This window comes from Carassius carassius, chromosome 5, assembly GCF_963082965.1.
Source record: "Carassius carassius chromosome 5, fCarCar2.1, whole genome shotgun sequence".
NCBI classification, from domain to species: Eukaryota; Metazoa; Chordata; class Actinopteri; order Cypriniformes; family Cyprinidae; genus Carassius; species Carassius carassius.
Window position 1 is genome coordinate 24,538,352 of NC_081759.1, and position 23,263 is coordinate 24,561,614.

At 41.7% G+C, this 23,263-nt stretch overlaps 1 protein-coding gene across 2 annotated transcripts in view; it reads right to left on the reverse strand.

Moving 5' to 3' along the window:
- Nucleotides 1-23,263, reverse strand: part of adamts3 (ADAM metallopeptidase with thrombospondin type 1 motif, 3) — a 121,895-nt gene that overhangs the window by 46,034 nt on the left and 52,598 nt on the right. For both annotated transcript variants that reach the window (XM_059550202.1, XM_059550201.1), the window contains exons 6-9: nucleotides 21,861-21,944; nucleotides 19,988-20,144; nucleotides 14,443-14,548; nucleotides 1,153-1,296 (exon numbers count right to left, since the gene is read on the reverse strand). In XM_059550202.1, the coding sequence (XP_059406185.1) occupies nucleotides 1,153-1,296; nucleotides 14,443-14,548; nucleotides 19,988-20,144; nucleotides 21,861-21,944 (491 nt within the window). The remainder of the gene's footprint in view (nucleotides 1-1,152; nucleotides 1,297-14,442; nucleotides 14,549-19,987; nucleotides 20,145-21,860; nucleotides 21,945-23,263) is intronic.

Sequence of the window (23,263 nt, forward strand, 5' to 3'; positions counted from 1 at the left end):
TAAAACATAACACATATAACGGGTCTCGGTTTGGAGTTGGATAACACCATCTCATTTTTTTAAGTTTTTTTTTTTCCTTTGATAATTCATATTTTTATGCTTGTCTTTTCCTTAAGGTATAGTTCAGCTGAAAATAAATATTCTGATTTTGTTTAATATGATTTGTCTATACAGTCAGTGGGTCCAAAAAAGCTCTGCACCTCATTTTCTTTTCTTTTAGACATTTTTCAAATTATTTGTGTGTGTGTGTGTGTGTGTGTGTGTGTGTGTGTGTGTGTGTGTGTGTGTGTGTGTGTGTGTGTGCGTGCGTGCGTGTGTGTGTGTGTGTGAACCCATGTTTGTTCCACTGAAGAAAGAAAGTCAAACAGGTTTGAAATGACATGAGGGTGAGTAAATGATGCAAAAATGGAATTTTTATGTGAAGTATCGCTTTAAAGAAAAAAAGAGTGCCTTTTCACATTATTTATCATATAAACAATGACTTCAAAGTGTCCCACGGTTTGTGAAATGAATGTCCATTTTTGTGTGTGCCTGTGATTTGTTTTTCAGAAAAGTATCCATGCAGATGAAACCATCATAGAGATTACTGTTCGGTTATCTGTTCAGATATGATATTATTTCAAAATCATCTGGCTATGACTTCAAAGGAAGTTCAGACTCAAAACAGAAATTAAAAAGAGCTCAAACACATTTGTAAAGTGCTTCCTATAAAAAAAAGAACATTGCACAATTTAGTTAATATGCTGTTGGAGCAATGGAGCAAATACCATAATGGATAAAGCAGCAACTATGGGTTGCATTAGAATTAATCCTCGTTGGTCACATTAACTTTAAACTGAAATATATCACAACAATCCACTGACCAGTTAAATAAAAGCCCTTTGATCTCACCCTTCTACTCAAGTAACCATTTGGTGACTAATTCAGGTAAACAAACAGTCGACTGGCCCTAAGGTGACACCAAACAAAGCAGAGCTCCAGTCAAAACAAAGGCCAATATTTACGCTCAAGTAACCCATAAGCAATATACATCATAGGCATACCTGTAAGGAGACACATTTCTATTTAAAATAGACACATAAGCAAAAAGGCCTTCCAGATTTTTTTTTATAAAACATAGTGAGGTAAGAGAAGACAGAAGTGTAAACTCACTTAATGTATCTCTTCAGCTCTTGCCCACTGCACATTGACCAGTGGTAGCGGTGGAAGGCTGCTTGCACCAGAGGGGCCATGACACTTCCCATGGCTGTTTCGTCACCGCAGCGGTTGCCCTGACCATCATGCTCCATTCCCAGCCTACAGACAAGGCATGATTATGGTAAGCAGGTACATTTGAGAGCAGCAATGGCCAGAAGAAACATTTTCTACTCCAATTAGCATAGTTAATTCTATATAAGGCATTCATATACGTCCCACTGCTCCGGGTGTGTGCTCACAGTGTGTGTGTGTGTTCACTGCGCTGTGTGTGTGCACTTTGGATGGGTTAAATGCAGAGCACAAATTCTGAGTATGGGTCACCATACTTGGCCGAATGTCACTTCACTTCATCTCTGGCGCATCCCAGCTATATAACTGGATATGAAATTACAATATGACAATGTGACCTAACCAGACAAGACACAACAAATCATTGACAGTTATATTTTTAATGTAAATCTAAATCTTTTGGCTTATAAACTATGACACATTTTTAGTAGTTTTGATCATTTTTAAAGCACTGCAGTAGGTAGCCCCGTCCACACTGAAATCCTGTTCATCAAAGCTACAATTATTTGATAACAAATACAGTAAAAGAATAATCTTGTAAAATATTATTGGAATTTAAAACAAATGTTCTATATTTTAAGAGCTAAATTAGCAGCCATTACTCCAGTCTTCATTGTCACATGATTTTTAAGAAATCATTCGTATATGCTGATTTGCTGTTCAAGAAACATTTCTAATTATTAACAATTCTAATACCAAACTAAATCAAAGTCTATAAGTAGTATGGTGTTTAGGTGCAGTAGAGCAATGATGGTTCTCTTTCTAACATTCGTTCGGTATCTCACTATGGGACCGCCTCAGGCGTGGCCGATCGCGGAAGCACCAATAACACCACGTCTGCCAACCATGGCAGACCAATCGCTGCAGCGATCAGGGAGTCCTGCTCCCTGTATATAAACCGCAGCTACCTGCCATTTCGTCATTCACGTTCTCTTCCCCGTGAAGATTTCGGAAGCTGTCCTCAGCAGATTTGGAGAATTATTGCTAAACAGTTTATTGACGGAGCCGCAAGGTAACGTCCCAAACGCAATATATTCTTAACGTTTGTCGAGTGACCTAACACTTAAGAGTAAGATAACTAACGCATCAAGGCAAGTTTTCTACTTTAAGTTTCTCTACTTATTTTTTTCGAGTTTTTGGCGTGCTCACCACGCACCAAAAAAAGTAGGAAAAGAGCTCTCTGTCGCAGCACAGCTCCATACTAGCTGTCACGTTGTGGTGGGCTTACCGTACGAATAGAGTGCAGGCTTCATGGCCACTGCAAAAGAGCCGGAGAGCCCCGGATGACAGGGCCGTCCTCCTCATCCGTGTGCATGCGGAATGTGGATTTCTGCGAAAGATTTACAGGGTCTCTGCATCTCCTGCTTGGGTGCTTAACACGCTCAGGCAGCGTTGACCGACCCCGAGGGCTGTCCCCACTGTGCAAAGTTCTTCGAAGTCTGTATCCCCAGAAAGCCGGCAGCTCGTCCTTATCACCAAAGCCGTCCGAATTTCAGGCCTTCAGGTAGAGGAGGTCATTCGGATTATAAACCTTCCCGTCCTGGCTCCGCCAGCGAAACACTGGTCGCCCCCCCCCCCCTCAGGGGAACAAAAAGAGGCGGTCGACCTGAGACATCAGTTTGGCAACAAGAAGGTTTGGAGACAGCACTCAGGGTTTCTCTGTCCCATCCCTTCCAAACGATTCCTTTCTCCCTCCCGCAGGGAAACGGAGAAGGAATCTAAATGTGCAAAGTGTTCATGTGGGCAGTTCAAAGTCCAGTGTTCGCGGGAAAATGGCACATGTTCACCTGGCGCCCCCCAAAGAATTGTCTCTCCCTCCACTTACGAGGTTGGTTCTGAGGGAGGAAAGACAAAAGTGTGTAAGCATCCCTTCACAAATAAAGTTTTCTCTGTTGCATCCAGGCCAAGGGCCGAGGGCACAGAGCGGGATTAAAATAAAAAGATATCACAAAAAAGAAAAACAAAAAATAACGAATATAACTCCTTCTATGGAGCGTTATTCCCCCCTTCGCCACTAGAGGGTGCCACAGCACCGCCAGTGAGCGAAGCCGGGAAGGGCTCACTCGCTGCTCAAGCGGAGAACTGGCGCGCATGCGCAGTTCATCCCTGGGTTTTAACCACGATAGACAGAGGATACAGACTTCAATTCGCTGTAAAACCTCCTGTGTTCAATGGAGTTGTGATTTCAGTGGCCCAAGAAATCTATTTTTTTAGAAATATCCTCTTTAATGAGAAAAGGAGTGATAAGAATGATTCCAATGGAGGAAAGCCAGATGGGCTTCTACTCCCATCATTTTGTGATTCCCAAACGAAGGGGAGGTCTCCGTCCCATTTTAGATTTACAGGTCCTCAACAAACACCTCAGAAAATATAAATTCAAAATGCTTTCGCTCAGAACTTTGTGTCAAAGTATTCGTCAAGGGGATTGGTTCACCTCAGTGGACCTCCAGGACGCATATTTTCACATAGATATTTTTCCTGCTCACAGGAAATATCTAAGGTTCGCTTATCAGGGCACAGCATACGAGTATATGAGAATCCCCTTTGGCATGGCTTTAGCACCCAGGGTATTTACCAAATGTGTGGAAGTGGCTCTGACACCGTTAAAGGGAGGGTGAAATGCTATTTCATGCATACTAAGTTTTTTATACTGTTAAAGAGTTGGATTCCCATGCTAAACATGGACAAAGTTTCAAAAATTAAGTTGTACGTTTGAAGGAGTATTTTTGTTCCAAAAATACTCCTTCCGGTTTGTCACAAGTTTCGGAAAGTTTTTTTCGAGTATGGGTCTGTGTGACGTTAGATGGAGCGGAATTTCCTTATATGGGTCCTAAGGGCACTTCTGTCGGAAGAGCGCGCGCTCCCGTAGAGCAGAGACATTCACTGATCAGAGCGAGAGCATCGCGAAATGTCACAAAAGAAGTGTGTTTTTGGTTGCGAGGGCAAGACAACCCTGCACAGATTACCAAAAAAAAAACATTAAGGGACCAGTGGACGGAGTTTATTTTTACAAAGCATCGACGGATTTGTGCAAGTGTTTTTGTTTGTTCCCTGCATTTCGAAGATGCTTGTTTTACAAACAAGGCCCAGTTTGACGCCGGATTTGCATATCGTTTATTTCTTAAGGATGATGCAATCCCAACGAAAAAGGGTCACGATTGTGTGTTGGAACCGCAGGCAATGAGTAAAACTGCTTCAAATATCTCTGTGTTGTTAACTTAGCTATCAGCGCGTATACACATCAAGTAAACCTTGTACACCTTTAAAGAAAAAAAAAAGACGACAAAGTGGAACTTAGTCATTTTTCAAAACCGCTAAGCAAATATATACAGTTTCAATACATACCACATAGAGACGTCCTGCTGTAGTCATTGCTGCTGCTGCTCTCGTTTAGTTTCAGCCTTGTGATCTGATTCTGGATCATAAATAAACGGCTGAATCTGACTGTTAGCCATGGTTTGTTTTGGATGATGTTTTTTTTTCCTCACGCACGGTAATGTCACAACTTCCAAACGCTCTCAAAGCAAAAGCCTACTCGCGCTCGTGATTCTTTAGCTCTGCCCACACGTCACGCCTCCAGACACTCATGTTTTTTCGAAAAAAATCGGCACAGACTATTTTTCTCTTATAAATATAATAAAACTAAAGACTTTTTGGAGATATGAAGGATGCAGTACTACTCTATAGGTACTCAAGATTAACAGGTGATTGAGTGAAAATGAGCATTTCACCCCCCCTTTAAGGAACGGAGGAGTCAGAGTTTCATCATATCTGAACGATCTGCTCATCTGCGCACCGTCTCCGCATCAAGCAGAGAGCGATACACACACACTAGTGACGCACCTGAAGAGATTAGGTTTCAAGATAAACCAAATGAAAAGGTGTCTAATTCCTTCACAGGAAATAGTCTACTTGGGTCTCAGGTTGAATTCAATGAGGTTTCGAGGGTTCCTATCAGAAGAGCGCATCAAAACATTTCTCAACTGCCTTTCCCTCTTTCAACGAGAGAGTTTAGTCTCTTTCCGAATGTGTCTTCGACTACTGGGTCTGATGGCCTCAACAGTGTCAGTGGTTCCCCTGGGACGCATGTTCCAGGAATAATGAACAGGGGAGCAGACTTACTGTCCAGAGGGAATCCTCTGTACAGGGAGTGGAGACTCCACCCCCAAGTTATGATCATGGTGTGGCAGAGATTCGGCCAGGCCGCCGTAGATCTCTTAGCATCGCGCGAAGACGCGCAATGTCCCCTGTTCTACTCTCTGGTGGGCAACGATGCACCGTTGGGTGTGGATGCTCTAGCCCACGAGTGGCCAGACGTATTACTTTACGCTTTCCCTCCGTTGAGCCTGATCGAGCCGACACTACGAAGGGTTCGGGAACGAAAACATGTAATGATTCTGATCGCGCCATACTGGCCGGGGGGACTTTGGGTGGCGGAGATTGCGCAACTGCTCTACGACCAGCCATGGCCGTTACCAGCGTGCAGGGATCTCCTCTCACAAGCACGGGGGGAAATATTTCACCCTTCCCCTCAGAAACTAGCTCTCTGGGCCTGGCCCGTGAGAGGCTAAATCTGGATGCAGCTGGGTTACCTCCAAAAGTGATTGAGACAATTCAGAACGCGAGGGCTGCCTCAACGCCCTCTTTATATAATCTCAAATGGAGGGTGTTTGAGGGTTGGTGCGCAGAAAGGAACATTGTTTCTTTCTTGTGTTCAGTTTCGGATGTGCTGGTCTTTTACAGGACCTTCTAGATAAGGGCAGAGCCTTTTCTACGGTTAAGGTTTATCTGTCGGCTTACTGGCATGTCATGTGGGTATTAACTCGGGTACTATTGGCCAGCACCCTCTCATCTGTCGGTTTATGAGAGGTGCACATCGGTTACACCCAGTATCGAAGCCGCTGGTCCCGCCCTGGGACCTGTCCGTGGTTCTGAACGCGCTCTCAAAAGCCCCTTTTGAACCCATTGACAAAATTGCCTTGAAGCTACTAGCTCTAAAGACGGCTCTGTTGTTCGCTCTCACTACAGCAAGAAGGGTGAGTGAACTACATGCTTTATCAGTTCACTCCTCATGTATGATGTTCGCTCCGGGTGTTCAAAAAGTCACTTTTAGAAATAACCCTGCGTTCGTACCAAAGTGTTTGATCACGCGGGGGCAGTTCAATCAGTGAACCTGCTGGCTTTTTATCCACCACCCTTTGCATCCCCAGAGGAGGAGAGGTTGCACACTTTATGTCCTGTTCGTACTCTGCATATGTACGTTCAGAGGACACATACACTTCGTAAGAGCAATCAGCTATTTGTCTCGTGGGCTGATTCTTACAGAGGAAGAATCTTACATAGGTAGGATTCTTACCTATCTCCCGTCAACGCCTTTCCCATTGGGTGGTGGAGGCTATCGTATTATGTTACAATAATTCGAATTTGGAGCCCCCAATAGTACTACGAGCACACTCTACTAGAGGTATGGTTAGTTCCTGGGCTCTGTTTAGAGGCATCTCTATTCAGGATATTTGCGTGGCAGCCAGCTGGTCTTCTCCGCACACATTTGCTCGTTTTTATAGACTGGATGTGACAGAGCCCTCTCTGGCCCATTCAGTTCTACAAGTGAGTAGTCAGGTTGTATAATGAAATTTTATTAAAGGGCGAATTCCTCATATTATTCTGTTTTCACCTCCGTCGGGAGCTATGATTCAGATAATTACTCAGCCTTTCTTAGTCTGCTTCGTCAGCATATCGGCAATACGGGAGTTTTCTATATCCCATAGTGAGATACCCAACGAATGTTAGAAAGAGAACGTTAGGTTACTAACAAAACCCCGGTTCTCTGATAACATGAAGTGAGGTATCTCACAAACATTGCCCTCCTTGCCTGTTCTGCACGGAGAAGAGATATGCGAGAATGACGAAATGGCAGGTAGCTGCGGTTTATGTACAGGGAGCAGGACTCCCTGATCGCTGCAGCAATTTGTCTGCCATGGTCGGCAGACGTGGTGTTATTGGTGCTTCCGCGATTGGCCACGCCTGAGTCGGTCCCATAGGGAGATACCTCACTTCATGTTATCAGAGAACAGGGGTTACGTTAGTAACCTAACGATTACCAGTCTTTGTCATGTTTCAAGATGGTAATAAAATATATCAAGAACTCGGAGTTAAACTGTGTCAGAACATATTCATCTTGATAATGTTACATAACTTTGATAGAAAGGTGTGTAATGGATTACATTCCACCAAAAATTATTCAGACAGCTGTTAGTATGACAATATTTACAAAACTATCAATACTTAGTTGGGCATCCCTTCGCCTTAATGACTGCCTGTAGTCTCCAGGGCATGCTGTCATCCAGGTTCATGCAAACCTGAACTTCAATTTTATTCCGAGACTGGGTCTGAATAATTTTTGTCCCAAATTTGTATCAATTTTACTGGTAGTCCACTGTTTGAAGAATTTTAGAGTATAATTTGTCACAGTTTACTTTATTTCTCTATCCTCACTTACATAAATGAACTATAGTGTCCTGCGCCCACTACTAAAAATAATAAAACAATGAAAACTGGATAACAGCATTTGAAAAAAGAGATAAACAGATAGAGACAGAGACATTTGAGAGGGTAAAATCCTTGACAATACTTTTAGTACAGAAGAGAAGATAAGGAGGTTGACTCCATGACTAGTCTCGTGCTGAGTGAAAAAATATCCACATCAATCTATTTTTTTAAACTCCTGGGAATAAATAGTTTGTCTTCAGATTAAATATGATTTATTTAATGTTGGATGCAGGGAAAGAGGAGTTTATTCAAATATAAAACTCTGCGTACCACTGCACCGGGGGGTAAACCTACATGTCACAGTGAGTGTTTACTTTAATAAGAGGGTGAAGAGAGTTATGGGCGCAGCTAGAAACACAGAGCGCTCGGGAGAAAATATGCCCCCCCCCCTCACATTTGTTCATGTGGTCTATGGATCCTGGCTAAGGATTCACATCCTCACTGAATAGCATGTTTGGATGTCAAGCACGCCCAAGCTGCAATATCTACCCCAGAGGGCTGCTCTATTTGTTCTAATTTTCCAGAAAAAAACCCATGAGAGGAGACTCAGGGTGACAATAGCAGGAAACCAGGACAGAGTACGAGGACGAGGACAGGCATCTCTTGATGCGCGGAAACAGCCCGCAAGACAGCTTCAGCAGCTGAATCGGCCGCGACTCTCTCTGCGGTACTCACGATAGCGGGCTCTGGGACAGCACCTGGGACAGCGCTTACAGTAGCGGGCTCTGGGACAGCACCTGGGAGAGCGCTTGCAGTAGCAGGCTCTGGGACAGCGCTTAGGACAGCGCTTGCAGTAGCGGGCTCTGGGACCGGCAGAGATGAAGGGCGAGAGGCTCCCTTTCTCCTCCTCTTCCTCTTACGTCGCCGTGTGGAAGACAGAGCCGGACATGTGGCCGGTTGGTGAAGCTCAGCAGGATCTGTGACTTGCGTTGGACGGGCAGTCTCAGACAGCGCTGACTCAGCAGAGGATGACTCCGACGAAGAGTCCCACGAAATCCGTCTCCCTCGTTTGCCACGGAGACCTTCGGGGACGACTGAAGCCTCAGGGGTGGAAGTGGAGCCAGCCTGATTCCCCTGGGTAACCACAGCCAGGACATGACCCTCCGGGATCACTGATAGCTTGGGTGATGGTGATAATAAGGTGGAGCCCCGCGACTCCCTCTGCGACAAACTATCCACCATGTCACCAAACGAGTAGCAGATCAGCCTCTCCCGTTCTGCCAGGGGTCGAGGAGCGTTGAGGCCCGCTATGAGGTAGCGGTTGAGGAGACTCTCAGGTAGAAACAATCTCCTCTCGTTCGCGACCCGAGCGTACTCTCTCAGGGACCGCTCTCCCTGGGGAGGAATTGGCAGTTTGCCATTCCTTGCATCGTCGACAGCCCTCTGCCACCATTGTGCAAGGTCGTTCGAGTTGTGCTCAACAAAGGAGGACATACTGTCTGCTGGGTTCCTTGTTGGTCGGTTCATTCTGTTATGTGGGTGGTGGAGGATGAACCCAAATGCAGACAGATATCACAGCAACACAGTTTATTATACAAAAACAGGAAAACAAAACCCACGAGGGGGCAAAACAAGGGCAAGACTGACTAGAGATGAACTAGACTAACACTTGACAAACTACACTATAACAAAAACAGGATCACACTACTACTTAGACAAGACTTTCAATAGACTTACTCACAGACAGATCTCACACAGGTTGACACGCAATGTAGACAGTATTTGACTGTAATGATTTCCAACCTTTGTAATCTTCGGCAAGAAGGAGGCGGGAACCGTCAGACAATCAACATGAAACTTTAATAACAAAATAAACACAAAACAGCGCACCAGCCCCTCACGGACGACTGGTGTGCGCAAATAAAAACCAAAACACAACTAAAAGCCCAGGCCTGGTCCTCTCTCGTCCTTCACTATCGTCGCTCCAGTTTTATATCCTTCCATCTCCTCTGTGGGACTCAAGACCGGTGGTGGGTCGCAGGTGTAGCGGATTTCCCAATCACTCCACCGGCCTCACTCGTGTTACCACATCCCTCGGCCCCGCCCAACTCGTCACATACCCCATCGCCCCTCGCAGGCCGGGGGGTACCCTCGAGACTGCGCTCTACCCTCCCCCCTCCCTCCCTCCGGGGGGGACCGCTCACGGGGACCTGCGGGAACCTGGGGGTAGGACAGATGAGGCGAGAGAAATGGAGATGGAAGGAGGAGCGACAGAGACGAGAGAGGGGAGAGAGGGAAAAAAAAAAAAATTCCGGTTCCCAGACGCACTGCTGCTCGGCCCTCCACCGGCTGGGCGATCTCCTCCGCGGTGCCTGGCGGTGGCACTGGACGGTCCTCGGCGGACGGCACGACACTCCTCCGCCGCCCGGTGGACGGCGACGGCTCCTCCGGTTTTGGGCAGCCGGCAGGAGTCCCCCGTTCCCTGCTCCTCCGGATTCCTTCACGGAGGCAGCAGGCTCCGGCCCCCTGGCGAACGGCGCCGACTCCTTCGCTCCCTCACGGACGGCAGCCGTCCCTCCATATCGTGAGCGGTCGGCAGCGAGCTCGCCCGTCCCCGGCAACTCGCTCCAGTCCACCGCCTCGAGCGTCCTTGGCGGCATCCTCCTCGCCAGCTCCGTGGCACCACGGATTCACCACAGCGGCGAGGGATCTTCAGCAGCGCGTCCCTCCTTCTCCCGGGCTTCGGCACCACTGTAATGAGTTAAACCTTAATAATCATCCGGAAGAAGGAGGCGGGAACCGGCGGACAATCAACATGAAACTTTGAAACAGTGCACCAGCCCCTCACGGACGACTGATGCGCACAAAATAAAAACCAAAACACAACTAAAAGCCCAGGCCTGGTCCTCTCTCGTCCTTCACTGTCGTCGCTCCAGTTTTATATCCTTCCATCTCCTCTGTGGGACTCAAGACTGGTGGTGGGTCGCAGGTGAAGCGGATTTCCCAATCACTCCACCGGCCTCACTCGTGTTCCCACATCCCTCGGCCCCGCCCCACTCGTCACATTGACAATATTAGACAAAGATTGACAATATTAAACAATGAACCGACAAAGGGACAGAGAAACACACAAGGTTATAAAGGGAGGCTACCTAATGAACACAACAGGTGGAACAGGTAAATCAATGATGACAAAACTAGGGTAACAAGGGGGGCAGGGCAAGGAAACGAGACAACACAAGCACATGGCCCAAAGGCAAGGCCATGTGCTTGTACACAAAACACGGGCCTGTCATGATCCTGCCACAAGACTAGAGAAAAATCAGGACATGAAGGCAGAACCATGACAATATCTATATCTGGTCACTTAATCTCTGATCCCATCCTGGGACTTAACAATGGTTCTGGATGCACTCTTGCAGCCTCCTTTAGGGAAGTCGTTGCCTAATGGTTAGAGAGTCGGACTCGCAATCGAAAGGTTGTGAGTTTGAGTCTCGGGCCGGCAGGAATTGTAGGTGGGGGGAGTGCATGTACAGTTCTCTATTCAATACTATGACTTAGGTGCCCTTGAGCAAGGCACCGAACCCCCAACTGCTCCCCGGACGCCGCAGCATAAATGGCTGCCCACTGCTCCGGGTGTGTGTTCACAGTGTGTGTGTGTGTGTTCACTGCTCTGTGTGTGTGCACTTTGGATGGGTTAAAAGCAGAGTAGGAATTCTGAGTATGGGTCACCATACTTGGCTGTATGTCACTTTCACTTTCCTTTTGAATCATTGGAGGGTACTGATTTGCGGCGTCTTTCATTAAAGACTGCTTTGTTGATCATTCTCACTGCAGCAAAGTGCGTAAGTGAATTACACGCTTTTTCATTACATCTGTCCTGTATGCAGTTTGCATTGGATGGATCAAGAGTTACACTAAGAACTAGAGCCTGACAGATATGTCGTTTAGCATATATTATCGGATGATATGAGCCTGTCGCTGATATATCAGTACCAGCGAATATGCAGCTGATATGCTGCCAATATGATTTTTTTTTTTTTTTACAGAACATATGACAAAGATTAAATGCTTCTGAATGGTGTAATTACTTAGTTTGTCCAGCAGAGCATGCTCCATTGTTTGCTACTGGTGACCCAGGTCAGTGTAGTTTAGAGATGCACTGATGAGCTCAAACTTTACCCGAGTCCGCTGCTTCAAATTATCCTCCCTCCACCCATCCACACCTATATAAATCGCCACATTAGGATGATTCTAATTTTTTTATGATGATATGATGAATGGATGGCTCATTTTTAACAGCAGATTCAGTGACATAAGAGACGAGAGCTGATCTGAGCATCAGGGCACTCGTCTGTGGCGTGTAAAACCTGTGTTACGGCCACCGTAGCTGATTGTGGCTACTCAGTCAATGCTGGTGTTTATACCAACCGTGCCATGGCCCAGAACTCTTGCTTATCATATCAGTCTCATCACATCGTGCGGCACTACAAAATACAATGTAATTCTATTGTATATTGTCGCACTGCACCGCTTGTCGAATATAATTCATTATAATCAGTGATGTTGTCTACACTGGATGCAGTAAACTGATGCCTGTTCTATTTATGATGTACTGACACAAAGTTCAAATCATTTTCAAAAGTCGGTTTGTCATGTCCTGTTGCGGAGCAGACACAATGTCAGAATAGTTTGTCAGTACAGTCAGTAACGTAGCAAATTGAAAAGTTATTATCTTTCTGCAGTCCAATAGATAGAGTTGGTGAGACTCAAAGATAAGTAAATAAACATTTACTTGTCATTTACTCTCACAATGAGCTTATCATATTCGTTTGATACATTAGTAGGGCCCTATGATTTCCACAAAGCAGAAAACATGGACGGAATTGCGGAATCCAGTCATAAAAATGGAATTTACTGTATTACACGGAATTTCATGGAATTTGTCTTATTTTTGATGAATAAATAAAAAACAGGAGAGTACATATGAGTTTGGAAACTTTTGACTATACTGTACTATAATATAGCCTACACATAGAGAATATCAGCCGACATATCGGTATCAGTCTTTCTTTACTCCCCAAAATCATAATCGACCCCCAAAAACCCATGTCGGTCAGGCTCTACTAAGAACTAAACCGGCATTTGTTCCCAAAGTCAGGGATACAACAGGAGCAAATATAATAATAATAATAATAATTCCTTACATTTATATAGCACTTTTCTGGGCACTCAAAGCACTTTACCTAGAAGGGGGTAATCTCATCAACCACCATCAATGTGTAGCATCCACCTGAATGATGCGACAGCAGCCATATTGCACCAGAACGCCCACCACACACCAGTGTAGTGTATGGGGATTGTTAGAAGGCCATGATGGTTAAAGGCCAATGGGCAAATTTGGCAAGGATGCCAATAGATGTGTGGAATTGTTAGTGTTTTTTCCACCACATTTTTCTTCACCAGAGGAAGAGTGGTTACACTGTTTATGCCCGATGCACACGATGAAGGAGTAATCTTCATCTCTTGGGCTGACAATAAACGAGGGAGTCCTAATTCATGTCAGCGGCTTTCTCGCTGGGTGGTAGATGTGATTATGTGTCACAAGGACAAAAAATTACCACCTCGACTTTGCGCCCACTCCACACAAGGAATGGCCACATCCTGGGTTATGTTCAGGGGAGTTTCTATTCAGAACATTTGTGCTGTAGCGAGCTGGGCATCACTTCACACATTTGTGAGATATTATAGATTGGATGTGATGGAGTAATCTCTAGCTCATTCAGTGTGCAGTGTGGTAGCGGTGCCTGCTATGTAATGCACCTCATTCAGAGCAAACTTACATATTTTAGAATTCAGTAAACACATTGTACTTGTGTTCACCGTATTATATTATGAAGTGCATGATGTTTGCTCAAGCATTAAAGCCATGATCACTTGTTTATCACCATCCTATGTTGCGTTTGTTCATGCAGCATTATCTACAATACAAGAGAGGTCTATATCCCACAGTACTGAATGGATGTTAGAAAGAGAATGTTAGGTAACTTGCGTAACTCTGGTTCTCTGATAACAGAAGTTAGGTATCTAACCTCACCACCCTTCTACACTCTATGGTGAATAAGTTGTGTGGAGAATGATTGCTATGACCGCGTGTAAAACAGCGGGCTGCAGTGGGTTATATTTATCAGTGAGGTGGGACACTCTGATCGCTTCAGCAATTGGTCTGTCAGTCTGACAGACATGGTGTAGTTAGTGCTTCTTCAGTCGGTCAGTCATTCCCATAGTGAGATACCTCACTTTTGTTATCAGAGAACTGGGGTTACGTAAGTAACCTAGTGTTTTAAACAATGAAAGAGACTATATATCAAGGAGGATAGTAAGAAAAAAGTATCATCTAGTATCCCGACATCTTTCTCTATTAAATAATATCCTCAAAAGGTAAGATCACTTGTATGAGACATTGACATTTTTGTATTACTCTGCATAGAGCACTCACCTTAAGAGCATAAAGGACATTAGCTATGGGAATTCATCTGAAAACATGCATTCCTTGTGGTTTGTAAAATCAGTATCAAAACATTTTTAGAATAAAAATGAGAATTAATAACTGACATTAATCACTTTACAAAAGTTAACATCAATCTGAAAAGGATGAAAAGCACCTGGTCACATTTAAAAACCTACACATGTCCTGTCTCATGGGCTACAACAAAGGCAGAAGAGAAGCCGTCTTCATGATTGAGGGTGCAGCTGCGGACAGGGTGGCACATCCCGGTGACAGGGGCATATCCTGAGATTGAGTGAGTGACAGAGACAGACAGAGAGGATGAAACAGTTACTAGGGTTTATTTATAATGTCATAACTTGGGACTACATTCTGACAGCTTGCTACTTAGTGTAGTTGTAATACTTTGAGCAGAGTGATGCTGACATCTCTGCAAAGAGATGTCCACCAGAACTAATAATTTATTTATTTTTTGGTTTCTTTCATTTGTTTTAGCCTATTCTCTTTATAAAATTGAATGGCCCTGTAAAGCCGGAAACACATAATAGTCTGAAATGTATATTTATTTAAAAAAAAAAATTAATGAATGAATGAAAAATCATATTTAATACTTTTATCATATTTTAAAGCTTTAATAGTTCTTAAAGTATGATATGGGAGAATATGAAGCTCATACTCCAGGAGGAAATAAAACCATTCTATACAAAAGGCCCAAACTGAGCAAATATAACTATTTATTTAATTAATTAAATAATTTTATGGTGGGGGCAAAACATAATGCAATGCAATCAAGTTATGACTGAGAGATATACAAATACCTGTAAACTCAATTTTTTCACAAATGCTTGATGCATCATATTTGACACTGACTTTTTAACATGATTTTTCTAGAAAATTATCTACGCCTAACAAAAGAACACCTCAATTTCTTTAATGTAGTAGTTCTAAGTGTTCTTCTTGAAATATTGCTAACAATATAACATTTATTTTTCAGTAAAGATTTATTTATTATATATATTTTATAGCAAAAAGATATGCATACCACATGACAATTTTAAAATAATACTAAAAGGCATTTTACTTGCTAAAAAGTATAAACTATCAACAATACACTATCATAGCATAAACATTGTGTTAACAGTTTTTTTAAGCACAGTTTTGATCATAATTTAGAAGTCTTAAAAATGTGCCTATCAAATGTGATACAACAGTCTTTTTAGGATTAACAATTCAAATCCACATTTGAAATAGCATTTATTAGAGTGACAGCCACCCATCTGTGTCACTATGTCTCAACACAATGTGAACTGCCATCCGTCATTACACCATATTTCATTGTGTTGAACAAAAACAGTTGTAGTATAATACAGTAAAGTGCATGTGCGATTGTTCAAAAGCAAAAATATCAAGGTCTCACGGTATCACAGTATTGTTGTTACAGCTCTGAAATATGTTATTTTTAAATGACTGGGTAAAAATAATAATAATAATAATCCAACTGACATCTTAATTTACCCTAAATCTGTAATTACAGTTATTTAATTTTAGTTATATAATTCATATCATATCATTTATATCTTTCATAAAATTTAGTTATATAATAATAATCATACACATAATTTGATTTAATAATAATCCAATTTGAAGCAAAAACAGAATGTTCTGACAAGCTTTGTGAAATTATACCACGTAAACTTTTCAGAAGACAGTCAGCTTCATTTAAACCCCCAAATCAATATTGAGGATTTTCAGAACAGAGAGTTGCAATAAGGCAAAAAATTGCCAGTTGCCGATCGTGCAAAGGCCAAAATATATTTCGGCCATCCGCGCACCTATGGCATTACGTTTTTTTTTGTCATCAAGACGGTTCACGCACAGCCGCGCACCCAATAGTACTGAGCATGTGAGCTCATCCGTCCAAGCTCGTCTGCGGTTTAGTATATACTTTTGAAAGCTGTGCAGATGCGGCTGTGCGCGAGATGGTACGGAACGCTGAATGTGAAGTGTACCCGGGCATTAAGTTCGGCCATCCGACACACATGTGACTGACCGCTTGCTCACAACAACAGGAGGAGGAGGGGTCATTGTTACGCTCTACACAGCACATAGCCGGAGGGAATCCTACTTCTTCAGTCATTGAGGAGAAATGAAAAACGGCGCATACTACAGGAACGGTATAATGGAAAATATTAGTGGTTTTGAAACCGTGAAATTTTCAAATCGCGGTATACCTTGAGACCGATAATCGGCCCATGCCTAGTCTAAACAATCAACTAACTTACTCCTTTGATTTGAAAACTGACTTCATTCACTCAGACTCATGTCATTCTAGAGCTGCACAATTAATCTAATTTCTAATCATGATTACAATTCTGGATGCCTTAATTACGTGAACATTCAAAGCGGCAATTAATCGTTCAAAGACCACTTATGTTATTCTGTGTGCTTAAGATGCTTTTTTTTCTTATACATGTTATCTTAAGGGGTTTTCCCATTATTTTAATTTTAGTTTTAGGATAACATTATAATACCGTTCATATTTTTTATTTTTTATAATTAAAAGAAGAAACCAATCCAATGTACATTTTAGTTATATAGACCCATCTCTTTCATTTCCAAAGTTCTGGAAAAAGTTGTTTACCATCTGATATCTTCATACCTGAGTGCTTTTAATATTTTTGACAAGTTTCAGTCTATTTTCAGGGAGCTACATAGTACTGAATCAGCTTTGTTGAAGATTTAAATGACATCTTACTCACTATGGATGCAGGTTATGGCTATATTTTAGTTCTGCTTGATTTAAGTGCAGCATTTGACACTGTAGATCACATTTTTCTTTTACACAGACTAGAAAATGTTGCTAGGCTTTGAGGTTCTGTGCTGAAATGGTTTGCCTCTTTTCTCAAAGGGAGAACATTTCCTGTCAAAGTAGGGAATTGTTTTTCTTCCCATGCCCCAATACATCACGGTGTACCCTGGGGCTCCATCCTCGGTCCTCTTTTGTTTGCATCATATATGCTTCCACTTGGTCATATTATACAGAGACACAATTTATCTTACCATTTTTATGCCAATGACACTCAGCTCTACTTTACTATCAAAAAATAATAATGGTTCTGTGTAACATAAAAAGTTGGATGGACATGAATTTCCTACAGTTAAATAATGACAAAACTGAAATTGTTAACTTATATAATTGCTATCTCACCAGATAGGACCTCTGACATAGTTAATCCATTTTGATTCTTTATCCTCAAATGTTCTGATCTGTTGCCAAAATCAAGATGATGCACTCTAAGAAAGATCTTGAAATCATTATTCATGCTTTTATTACCTCAAAGTTGGATTACTGCAACTCTTTATACCTGGGTTTGGATCCAGTGTGTTAATTCTGTTTAATATTTTTTTATTTTATTTTTAATACCTCTGTACAGCAGTTTGGTTGCAACTTCTTTGGTTTTGAAATGTGCTTTATAAACTAAACTAAACTAAACTATAGCTGGCATTTGAGGCTTACTTTTTGTAAGAGTCAAGAATGATGGGGTCTAAAACATAATTGGACTCCACTGATCACAAAAAGAAAAAAAAACTGAGACATTCTTATTTAATGTTACACAGAATAAAAATTCAAACAGGTTTGGAAGTTCAGATTTTAGCTCATTTTTGGATAAACCAAAGCTAAAACTCCAAAAGTAAAACAAAAAAATATCATTTTTCAAAAAGTGAGAGTGGCACTGAGAAGTGAATTATAATTCAAAGCAAATAGCAATATGCTTTAAAAATGCTTCTTTGAGTGCAGTATTCAGTGTGAAACAGTATATTGTGACGGGTATCAGACCACAGAAACTTTGTCTATGTTTGTTCAATCACAAGCACCATGCACCGCTAAGAATGAAACAATCTTTTGATGCAAGCCTACAAAACTCGGACAGGTGTCTGACTGAAGAGCTAAGCTCCTAAGCTACATTCATATCTGGTGTCACTAGGCCAATAAAGCACATCATATTTGATTAACTCAATATCGCCACTGCCAGAAAATGAATGCATTGCAGGTGAATGGAGAGGGATGATTAACGAGGGCTGTGAGTACATACAGTGGCATGATAAGAGAAATGGGAGAGTAGCAGTGACAGCATAAACACTTTATGCTGAGATCAGTGCTCTTCTCAGGAAAAACTTGAGTTTTCCTGTCAGGCTGAATAGATGTTGAATGTGCACTGTGTGAATTTTGTCAGTGCTGAAGGATATATGCTCTGAGAGGACTGCTGCTTCAGCGGCCACCTCCAACCTTAGAAAACAAAATCCCTTTTTCCAATGTGCTTTCATGTCTCTATGCTATCATTTTCCAATGCTGTGAACCTCTGTACAAATCCACAATCTGCCTAAAGAAGAGCTTGTAGACCAACAAGCATTCTGTTAGGCTGGCATTTCATACAGCATTGATGAGGTGCTGAAAGGAATCCTGTGGGGACTGCAAGGGAGTATTATGGCACTTATCCACTGCATGGTACGGCATGGTGCAGATTGGTATGGTTCACTTTGGGGGGGTTTCCACTGGGTACAGTACCTGTTCAACCAACTCGGTTGAGGTTCCAAGTGAACCGAACCATTACCAAAACGTGACATGTAAACTTTGCTGATCACTGATTGGCCAGAGAGAATCGTCACTACCTGCGTCACTGAACTTGCTACACAAACACAACAGAACCACTAGATTTAAATTAGTCTCAGCCTCAGACATCACACCCATGGATCGTTGGCTAAACGTCTGATGCATATGGGACACAAAACTAGAAACAATTCAGGAGTGTCAAAGTTGTCATCAGATTGGTGGAATTTCCAGGAGATGTGTGTTTTGCATTCTTTAATGTTCTGCGTGGAAACAAAGGTCCCGTGGAGCCAAACCTCCTCACGAGAAAAGAAAGCTGTAGTATTTACAACTGTGTCTACGAGCTTTTCTCTCTTTTATCAACTAAACACTAGAGTTTCAAAAGTATTTGAAATATTTAAAGTTTGCGGCATATAATCTGTAAAATATGTCCAGCAGTTTTACAAACTGGTCTATTATTGTGGCAACATTTCCACACCCCGAAACTTGACGCTAAACGAAACGAACTGTGATTGGTTGTTTGAAATGTCAGTCAAACGGCCTCATGGGTAGGCTTTGGCGAATGAAAGCTGCCATGGATTCCAGATTTTCAGCAGTCAGTCTGAAGGTCTGGCTAAGCAAGACTAGATTTAAATCAGAACAGCCAGCGAAGGATCGAACGCAAATGTTTTGAACGAGCGCACCTTTTTTAACAACCAAAAAGTTGCTGTTTTGTTGACTTTTGAGGAAGTACTGATGTTCCTCTTGTTAATAGCAGAGGAGCAGATCCAGCAAAAACTTGATGGGGCGACGCAGAATGAAAAAAATTTCAGTAGAGGTGGCACAACTATAACGACATGTGAATAATCCCACCCACTCTAAAGTGATACTAAACCACAGTGTAAACTCAGACAAAGCCAAGCCGTGCCGTACTGAGCCATGCCGAGCCGAGTCATACCACGCAGTGGAAAAGCACCAATAGAGAGAGATAGAGAGACAGTGAGAGAAAGACTAACCTTTTTCACAGTATGAACATATTCAAGATGTCTGGGTTTTGGTAGTGGAAAATGCTATAGGACATGACAGGGTTGAAAATGTTTGAAAGTCACAGGCATGTCAAAGACCAAAGGTCAAACCTTGCATGCCGGTGGGACCGAAGCCTTGCCGGGTCAAGAAGATGGCGTGGTCGTGATGCTCGGAGTGCTCTGGATCCTCTTTCTGTTGGTTGACTGCCCAGCGGCACACATTTTCCAGGCTTCGAGAAGGGTTGCCACCCTCAATGAGACTGATGGACTAGGAAATAGATTAGAGACTCATTAGGGGACACATGCAGCATTCATTAATCTATAAAACACCTTAAACTGACTCACATCGATCACTGTGAGTCTGTTTATTTAATGTCTTCTAGATAAACTCCTGTTTACAAATAGTCAAGAAAGTAGTTGAGATCATTGAAGCTGGAATTCAAAGTTTTGTATTTGAAATATACTAAAATCCATTTTGCCGGTTGTTGCTTTTTCCTACTACATTTGAATTATTACATTAATATGTATTTCCAATGCAGAGAACCACTGATGTTGCAAACCATGTTGTATGCAATTATTTGTGTATTACAATCTAGACATGAAATGACTTCTGTGAATTTGTGAACTGTATTATGAGATTAGAAAATATGTATGTGTTATTGCATGGAAGTGTAAATAGCTGTGTACAGTAGAGAGATGTTTAGGTACTCTCATAATTGGACTAAAATAAGAGGATAGACTGCAGAAAGTTGTGCTCTCCTCCAAGCTTATTATTTCACATTTTTCAAACATTTTTTTGTAGTGGTAAGTGACAAGTGCTGAAATGGGGGAGGGCTTTATGTCACAATAAGTCTAGTGGGGAAAATAAACCTGTCACATATAACCCATTTAAGACTCTTGGGCAACTAAACTTCTCTTTTCTCATCTGTAATAATTTTTTTAGGTGACTACAGATGTTTTAAGAACAACTGGCATACTAGCAGAAAACTTTAGCAGGAGCTGGGGTGGCACTTAATTCATGCTGCCAATTATGGCTGTTTATCTAAAAATGCAACATTAGAGGGTTATTATTATTAACTAAAACTAAAAAAAAAAAGAAAAATATATGTATTTCAGCTAGTTGTCAAAGCATTATTTCTCGTTTCAATTACGTTTAACTTGATGTACTAGCATAACTAAAACTGAAATAAAAAATGAAAATGAAAACAAATACAAAAATGTATGTATGTGTGTGTGTGTGTGCTCTTGTTTTTGTGACATATCAGGACACAACTCTGTATAATGACATGGGTATGACACAGGTATTACAAGGAGAGGGTGACTTATGAGGACATAACCCATGTCCCCATTTTTCAAAACGCTTATAAACCATACAGAATGAGATTTTTTGAGAAAGTAAAAATGCACAAAGATCCTGTGAGGGTTAGGGTTAGGTGTAGGGTTGGTGTAGGGCCATAGAATATACAGTTTGTACTGTATAAAAAGCATCATGCCTATGGGATGTCCCCACTTTCACAAAAACAAACGTGTGTGTGTGTGTGAGTGAAACATTTAATTTTAAGGATCAATTCTCACTATTAAATAGCACTGATATTACTAGCACATTGGCTGTTTATTAGTACTTATAAGGCACATTAATGCCTTATTCTGGATGACCGTATTTTAGATTGGTTACAATTGGTTTTTACCTCAATTTATTCATATAGTGTTTCTATAGGAGATCCTATAAACAGAAATGTATGTACAGTTGTCATACAGTAAAAACTGCAAAGTATGTTCATATGCAAGAATATAAAATGTTAAAGCATCTGGCTATTAATGACCATTAATAAAGTGTCAAAGAGAGGGTGGTAAATGTCACAAAAACATAACAATGACATAAAACACTATCTTACATAAAGTTATATGTACATAAAAATATGACCTATTACGGTTTATAAAGGACTTCTGTTTTTATGTTTTGAGATATTTAGTAGTAATTTACCTTAGCATATCCAAGCATGATCATCCTCACAAGCACAACATTAATGTGCACTCCCAATGATTCATCATGGTAGATCTCATTCACCTGTTAACACACAATAAAAAAATGCATTATGCATGTTCTCCTAAACTCAACATACATGTAATAAAACAACACAACACTGATCCTTGCACAAAGGGGGGAAAAGAATATCAGGCAAGGGATACAAGTTGGGTCATTCTCCACCTAGTCATCTATTACAGCTATTGATTTGATCAACTCCAGGAACTGCAAAAAACAAAAACAATGCTACTTCATTCTATTTCCAAACCCTCACCATGACTGACAGTGAGCAAGAGAGACCAAAGATTTTTCTACCACAGCATCAAGATAAAAAGAGCAGGAGGAAATGGGATCTCGGACCCATAAGAGTGACTTTCTAAGGCACAGAAGGCGTTTTTAGACAGGCTTTGGGGCTACAGTTGGCATGGAAAAGCCTATGAAAGGTCGGTAAATGAAAAGAACCCAGTGTTGAGCTGGTCATACAGAGGCCTTTTAAAGGTTCAGATGTTTTTCCTTCCTCACCTAGCTAAGAGGCTGCTGTGTGGGGTGCTGCATTTTGGAGGCACAGTATTGCTTTCTGAATGCAGGGTGTAGTGCTGTATCGAATTACTACATCCTAAATGTTACAAATGACAAAAATGTTACAAAAGACTTTATAGAGCTTTTTTAAAAAAAAAATGGACACACATAACCCAAGTTTTCTTGTGGTGGTGCAGATATAATATAATAAAATTATATACTGATATAAAACAACAAACACCTGATATATTAATTAAGCATTTTGAAGTTCTGGTGCAATTAACTAAACATTTTACCGTTGTTCTCTTGGCATTGACACCAACTGACCAAGTTAAGCAGTTTCTAGCATATGATTCTGTAAACCAAAAGTTCAGATTGTCCTGATCTTCTGTACGGCAGGGAAGAGACAACTGTGGTTGAACTAAATGCACATCTGTGTTTCATTTATGAAAAAATCTCTTCTCTTGTAAAGAGTGTGAACAATCAGAGGGAGTATTATGTCCAGGCAAGCTGTAGATCTGTCATATGGTCACTTTGTTCCGCCATACTGCACTGGAAAAATAATCACACCATTTTAAATAACAATAATAATAATAATCAAATTTTATGTGTTATGAACTGTATACAGTTTTTGTACACAATCAGACAAATAAGCATGTGATAAAAAAGATAAATATAATAAACTGTGTCACCATAAAAGTAATTTTGGATACAAAATATACTGCAAATGTTTTTATTTTATTTTATCCTAAACCTTGCAGAGGCTGTAAGATCTGCTACAAACTCTGCACCCAGGAGGGAAAGGTGAGAAAAGCCAATTATGTCACAGAAAAAAACTGTGC